At 43.8% G+C, this 8,273-nt stretch overlaps 1 protein-coding gene across 1 annotated transcript; it reads right to left on the bottom strand.

The window, feature by feature from the left end:
- Nucleotides 1–944: 944 nt before the first annotated feature.
- Nucleotides 945–2,422, bottom strand: LOC120922174 (syntaxin-3-like). The gene has a single exon (XM_040334643.1). It carries the CDS (start codon nucleotides 2,055–2,057, stop codon nucleotides 1,167–1,169), a length of 891 nt encoding a protein of 296 aa, XP_040190577.1. The 5' UTR covers nucleotides 2,058–2,422; the 3' UTR covers nucleotides 945–1,166.
- Between the last annotated feature and the right edge of the window lie 5,851 nt (nucleotides 2,423–8,273).

The raw sequence follows: 8,273 nt of genomic DNA, 5'->3' as shown, positions 1-8,273 counted from the left end.
TCACTGATCACCAATGTAAGGGACATTCTTCCCACTGATCACCAATGTAAGGGACATTCTTCCCACTGATCACCAATGTAAGGGACATTCTTCCCACTGATCACCAATGTAAGGGACATTCTTCTCACTGATCACCAATGTAAGGGACATTCTTCCCACTGATCACCAATGTAAGGGACATTCTTCTCACTGATCACCAATGTAAGGAACATTCTTCTCACTGATCACCAATGTAAGGGACATTCTTCCCACTGATCACCAATGTAAGGGACATTCTTCTCACTGATCACCAATGTAAGGGACATTCTTCCCACTGATCACCAATGTAAGGGACATTCTTCTCACTGATCACCAATGTAAGGGACATTCTTCTCACTGATCACCAATGTAAGGAACATTCTTCTCACTGATCACCAATGTAAGGGACATTCTTCCCACTGATCACCAATGTAAGGAACATTCTTCCCACTGATCACCAATGTAAGGGACATTCTTCCCATTGATCACCAATGTAAGGAACATTCTTCTCACTGATCACCAATGTAAGGGACATTCTTCTCACTGATCACCAATGTAAGGAACATTCTTCTCACTGATCACCAATGTAAGGAACATTCTTCCCACTGATCACCAATGTAAGGGACATTCTTCCCACTGATCACCAATGTAAGGGACATTCTTCCCACTGATCACCAATGTAAGGAACATTCTTCCCACTGATCACCAATGTAAGGGACATTCTTCTCACTGATCACCAATGTAAGGAACATTCTTCCCACTGATCACCAATGTAAGGGACATTCTTCTCACTGATCACCAATGTAAGGGACATTCTTCCCACTGATCACCAATGTAAGGGACATTCCTCCCAACGACCACCAATGTAAGGGACATTCCTCCCACCGACCACCAATGTAAGGGACATTCCTCCCACTGACCACCAATGTAAGGAACATTCTTCTCACTGATCACCAATGTAAGGGACATTCTTCTCACTGACCACCAATTAATGTTAGCGGAGGGTTTCCTGGGGCCTAGGGGTCATCTCCGGGGGTTCCCTTGGAGTGAAAGTCTTACACAAGAAGATAAAAGTAGAGGGGACTCCACTTCCCATCGAGTGTTTTGCGTCCAGTAAACATTCCACGAGCGTTTCCGGCTCGGAGTCCTTACCGGACAGCTCCGGTTATACAGGACAGGCAGGTACAACAGGCACAAAGTCCGAGGGCGGCGGAGATGGCGGTTGCGATTCGGGACTGTCTCTGGTACTTAAGCGCCTTCTTGACCTGCTCCTTGGACTGGGAGATGTAGTCCATGGTGTTGATGACGTTGTATTCGATGCTGTTGAGGACGTCTTGTTGCTCGTACACCAGGAGGTCCAGTTGGATGAAGAGGGAGTGCAGTTCCGTGATCTGGGCCTCCAGGTCCAGGAGCTGTTTGTGTCTCTCTTGGGCCATGGCCAAGTGTTGTTTGGCCTTCAGGATCTCCAGGTCGTGTCCAACGATCTGCGGCGCCATGGCGCTTCCAATAAGCTGGTTGATTTCGTCCTCCTGGAGGTCGAGGCCGGCCAGTTCGGCTTGCCTCATGATCTGCTCCTTCAGCTTCCCCACGTACCTGGTCTCGTTGACGTAATGTTGGGTCATGACGTCCTGGAACTTGTTGGTCAATACGTTGTACTGACTCTGGCGGATCCGGTGCTCTGCGGTCCAGCTTTGGTGGTCCGCGGTCAGCCAGGTCTTCATCCGGTTCAGCTTTAGTTGGACAGTTTTGGCGTCGGAGGCCAGCTGGCCCTTCATTTTGCCCAGTTGGGTTTTGCCTTCGGAGATCTTGACCTCCGTGGTGCTGCAGAGAACCTCCGCCTGCTTCTTCTCGATGTCCTCCGCTTTGCTCCTCAAACATTTCAGGGCCAGGGACAGCGCCGCCACCTCCTGGAAGAACACGTCCATCTGATTGGCCTCGCCGTCCTGAAAGGCTGGGTTATTGAAGGCCATCGCCTCGTCAAAGTCCAGAGGGTCATCCTGGCCGGTTCTGTGCCTCAGCTCTTCCAGGCGGTCCTTCATCCTTCCAGCCGGCGGGTCCTGAACATCTACAGCATGGAAGGGGAACGTCGCCGGAGTCACCGTCCCGAAGGCAGACAGTTCATTGCGTCAAAGCCGAGCTGCTGAGACGTTTTCCTCCCAGGTCTGGCAAATATTGACTGAGTCACTTGGCTGGGAGATGGTTTACTCTGCCGGTCACATGGAGAGCGATTCAGGCTGAGCCTCCGCCGCATGCCAAAAGAGGGCGGAGGCCCCCGAGGAGGATACCTGGACAAGATGTGATTAGGGGGATTGACCTGTGAGTGGTCAAGAAAAGATCCGCCCAACCGACCCGACAACAACTCTTCCCATCAAAACCACGGGAAAGCCCTTCGGGGCGATCGGATATCACCAGACCGGGATCGGCTGTGCACACGTCACCTGCCCTGCAGGCTCTAGAAGTGTCACATATGCTGACAGGGAAATGATTGAGAGAAATACATTTCCCGGGAATTCTCAGGTTTGGGGGTGGAGCGCCTCGTCACTTAGAAGGGGGTTGGGTGACTCTGATCAAAATCCCGTACAGCCTTCCTGGCAGGGGACCCCCCCCCCCCCTCAAATATATCAAAACAACATTTTCACTAAAAATATACTGAAACCAGCGACACGAAGATAACAGAGGGGCCCTGGTGGGAATTTGCGCCCCTTTTTAATTAGTTTTTTGACATTTTTGAACAAATGCATTTCATATTTTTTTTAATGTTTTGAAAAAAAATTATTTACAATTTTTATAAAATAATTATTTTTACTTTTTTTTCCCCTCAAGAATTGTATTACATTTTACAAGGGATTAAAACAACACAATACAACACAACACAATACAATACAAAACAATACAACACAACACAACACAACACAATACAATACAACACAACACAATACAATACAATACAACACAACACAACAACACAACACAACACAATACAACACAATACAACACAACAACACAACACAATACAACACAAAACAATACAATACAACACAACACAACAACACAACACAACAACACAACACAATACAACACAATACAAAACAACACAACACAACACAACACAATACAACACAACAACACAACACAACACAAAACAATACAATACAATACAAAACAACAAAATACAATACAATACAAAACAATACAACACAAAACAATACAACACAACACAATACAATACAAAACAATACAATACAAGGTTACAATGTGTTATTTGTTTTATGGGACAGGGAAGCCATCGGCTGTGTTTTTAATATTTTTTTATTTCTTTATTTTATTAAAGGGCCAGAGGTCCCCAGGGGCCCGGGTGACTACCCCTCCCCCTTTTTTATATCTATATATTTTTTTTGTAAGAGGACCAGAGGTCCCCAGGGCAACCCCCCCACTTCTCAATTTGAGGCGGCAGCATCCCCCCCCCCCCCGGGTTCTCTACTCCAGGGGGCCCATGCTGCCCGAAGCTGTGTAAGGGGCCCCATAATTCCTGATGGCGGCCCTGGGCACAGATGGCAGACCCGGCCGCCTATCCACGTCGTTCTATGAATTCCGGGTGTGAAGAATTCATCCCATCCCCCACACCCGCCGCTCTTCCTCGTATTTTATCATAACGAGTCTGAGATTCGGGAAAATCCGGAAATGCTCAGATTTATATCCGAGAGATAAAACCTGCCGGCCAATAATTTCCCGAGACAGACCGTCATTATATGGGGATAAAGAGAACCCGTCCTCTATGGGGAGATATCATTATACAGAGATAAAGAGAACCCGTCCTCTATGGGGAGATATCATTATACAGAGATAAAGAGAACCCGTCCTCTATGGAGAGATATCATTATACAGAGATAAAGAGAACCCGTCCTCTATGGGGAGATATCATTATACAGAGATAAAGAGAACCCGTCCTCTATGGGGAGATCATTATACAGAGATAAAGAGAACCCGTCCTCTATGGGGAGATATCATTATACAGAGATAAAGAGAACCCGTCCTCTATGGAGAGATGTCATTATACAGAGATAAAGAGAACCCGTCCTCTATGGGGAGATATCATTATACAGAGATAAAGAGAACCCGTCCTCTATGGAGAGACATCATTATACAGAGATAAAGAGAACCCGTCCTCTATGGGGAGATATCATTATACAGAGATAAAGAGAACCCGTCCTCTATGGAGAGACATCATTATACAGAGATAAAGAGAACCCGTCCTCTATGGAGAGATGTCATTATACAGAGATAAAGAGAACCCGTCCTCTATGGGGAGATATCATTATACAGAGATAAAGAGAACCCGTCCTCTATGGGGAGATATCATTATACAGAGATAAAGAGAACCCGTCCTCTATGGGGAGATATCATTATACAGAGATAAAGAGAACCCGTCCTCTATGGAGAGATATCATTATACAGAGATAAAGAGAACCCGTCCTCTATGGGGAGATATCATTATACAGAGATAAAGAGAACCCGTCCTCTATGGGGAGATATCATTATACAGAGATAAAGAGAACCCGTCCTCTATGGAGAGATGTCATTATACAGAGATAAAGAGAACCCGTCCTCTATGGGGAGATATCATTATACAGAGATAAAGAGAACCCGTCCTCTATGGAGAGACATCATTATACAGAGATAAAGAGAACCCGTCCTCTATGGGGAGATATCATTATACAGAGATAAAGAGAACCCGTCCTCTATGGAGAGACATCATTATACAGAGATAAAGAGAACCCGTCCTCTATGGAGAGATGTCATTATACAGAGATAAAGAGAACCCGTCCTCTATGGGGAGATATCATTATACAGAGATAAAGAGAACCCGTCCTCTATGGGGAGATATCATTATACAGAGATAAAGAGAACCCGTCCTCTATGGGGAGATATCATTATACAGAGATAAAGAGAACCCGTCCTCTATGGAGAGATATCATTATACAGAGATAAAGAGAACCCGTCCTCTATGGGGAGATATCATTATACAGAGATAAAGAGAACCCGTCCTCTATGGGGAGATATCATTATACAGAGATAAAGAGAACCCGTCCTCTATGGAGAGATGTCATTATACAGAGATAAAGAGAACCCGTCCTCTATGGGGAGATATCATTATACAGAGATAAAGAGAACCCGTCCTCTATGGAGAGATGTCATTATACAGAGATAAAGAGAACCCGTCCTCTATGGGGAGATATCATTATACAGAGATAAAGAGAACCCGTCCTCTATGGAGAGATATCATTATACAGAGATAAAGAGAACCCGTCCTCTATGGGGAGATATCATTATACAGAGATAAAGAGAACCCGTCCTCTATGGAGAGATGTCATTATACAGAGATAAAGAGAACCCGTCCTCTATGGGGAGATATCATTATACAGAGATAAAGAGAACCCGTCCTCTATGGAGAGATATCATTATACAGAGATAAAGAGAACCCGTCCTCTATGGGGAGATATCATTATACAGAGATAAAGAGAACCCGTCCTCTATGGGGTGATATCATTATACAGAGATAAAGAGAACCCGTCCTCTATGGGGAGATATCATTATACAGAGATAAAGAGAACCCGTCCTCTATGGGGAGATATCATTATACAGAGATAAAGAGAACCCGTCCTCTATGGAGAGATATCATTATACAGAGATAAAGAGAACCCGTCCTCTATGGGGAGATATCATTATACAGAGATAAAGAGAACCCGTCCTCTATGGGGTGATATCATTATACAGAGATAAAGAGAACCCGTCCTCTATGGGGAGATATCATTATACAGAGATAAAGAGAACCCGTCCTCTATGGGGAGATATCATTATACAGAGATAAAGAGAACCCGTCCTCTATGGGGAGATATCATTATACAGAGATAAAGAGAACCCGTCCTCTATGGGGAGATATCATTATACAGAGATAAAGAGAACCCGTCCTCTATGGGGTGATATCATTATACAGAGATAAAGAGAACCCGTCCTCTATGGGGAGATATCATTATACAGAGATAAAGAGAACCCGTCCTCTATGGGGAGATCATTATACAGAGATAAAGAGAACCCGTCCTCTATGGAGAGATATCATTATACAGAGATAAAGAGAACCCGTCCTCTATGGGGAAATATCATTATACAGAGATAAAGAGAACCCGTCCTCTATGTGGAGATATCATTATACAGAGATAAAGAGAACCCGTCCTCTATGGGGAGACATCATTATACAGAGATAAAGAGAACCCGTCCTCTATGGAGAGATATCATTATACAGAGATAAAGAGAACCCGTCCTCTATGGAGAGATATCATTATACAGAGATAAAGAGAACCCGTCCTCTATGGAGAGATATCATTATACAGAGATAAAGAGAACCCGTCCTCTATGGGGAGATATCATTATACAGAGATAAAGAGAACCCGTCCTCTATGGAGAGATGTCATTATACAGAGATAAAGAGAACCCGTCCTCTATGGGGAGATATCATTATACAGAGATAAAGAGAACCCGTCCTCTATGGGGAGATATCATTATACAGAGATAAAGAGAACCCGTCCTCTATGGAGAGATATCATTATACAGAGATAAAGAGAACCCGTCCTCTATGGGGAGATATCATTATACAGAGATAAAGAGAACCCGTCCTCTATGGAGAGATGTCATTATACAGAGATAAAGAGAACCCGTCCTCTATGGGGAGATATCATTATACAGAGATAAAGAGAACCCGTCCTCTATGGGGAGATATCATTATACAGAGATAAAGAGAACCCGTCCTCTATGGAGAGATGTCATTATACAGAGATAAAGAGAACCCGTCCTCTATGGGGAGATCATTATACAGAGATAAAGAGAACCCGTCCTCTATGGGGAGATATCATTATACAGAGATAAAGAGAACCCGTCCTCTATGGGGAGATATCATTATACAGAGATAAAGAGAACCCGTCCTCTATGGGGTGATATCATTATACAGAGATAAAGAGAACCCGTCCTCTATGGGGAGATATCATTATAGAGAGATAAAGAGAACCCGTCCTCTATGGAGAGATATCATTATACAGAGATAAAGAGAACCCGTCCTCTATGGGGTGATATCATTATACAGAGATAAAGAGAACCCGTCCTCTATGGGGAGATATCATTATACAGAGATAAAGAGAACCCGTCCTCTATGGAGAGATATCATTATACAGAGATAAAGAGAACCCGTCCTCTATGGAGAGATATCATTATACAGAGATAAAGAGAACCCGTCCTCTATGGGAAGATATCATTATACAGAGATAAAGAGAACCCGTCCTCTATGGGGTGATATCATTATACAGAGATAAAGAGAACCCGTCCTCTATGGGGTGATATCATTATACAGAGATAAAGAGAACCCGTCCTCTATGGAGAGACATCATTATACAGAGATAAAGAGAACCCGTCCTCTATGGGGTGATATCATTATACAGAGATAAAGAGAACCCGTCCTCTATGGAGAGACATCATTATACAGAGATAAAGAGAACCCGTCCTCTATGGGGTGATATCATTATACAGAGATAAAGAGAACCCGTCCTCTATGGGGTGATATCATTATACAGAGATAAAGAGAACCCGTCCTCTATGGAGAGATGTCATTATACAGAGATATAGAGAACCCGTCCTCTATGGGGAGATCATTATACAGAGATAAAGAGAACCCGTCCTCTATGGAGAGATATCATTATACAGAGATAAAGAGAACCCGTCCTCTATGGGGAAATATCATTATACAGAGATAAAGAGAACCCGTCCTCTATGTGGAGATATCATTATACAGAGATAAAGAGAACCCGTCCTCTATGGGGAGACATCATTATACAGAGATAAAGAGAACCCGTCCTCTATGGAGAGATATCATTATACAGAGATAAAGAGAACCCGTCCTCTATGGAGAGATATCATTATACAGAGATAAAGAGAACCCGTCCTCTATGGAGAGATATCATTATACAGAGATAAAGAGAACCCGTCCTCTATGGAGAGATGTCATTATACAGAGATAAAGAGAACCCGTCCTCTATGGGGAGATATCATTATACAGAGATAAAGAGAACCCGTCCTCTATGGGGAGATATCATTATACAGAGATAAAGAGAACCCGTCCTCTATGGGGTGATATCATTATACAGAGATAAAGAGAACCCGTCCTCTATGGGGAGATATCATTATAGAGAGATAAAGAGAACCCGTCCTCT

The sequence above is a fragment of the Rana temporaria genome, unplaced genomic scaffold, assembly GCF_905171775.1.
Source record: "Rana temporaria unplaced genomic scaffold, aRanTem1.1, whole genome shotgun sequence".
In the NCBI taxonomy this organism is placed as follows: domain Eukaryota; kingdom Metazoa; phylum Chordata; class Amphibia; order Anura; family Ranidae; genus Rana; species Rana temporaria.
This window is presented reverse-complemented; position numbering and strand designations above follow the sequence as displayed.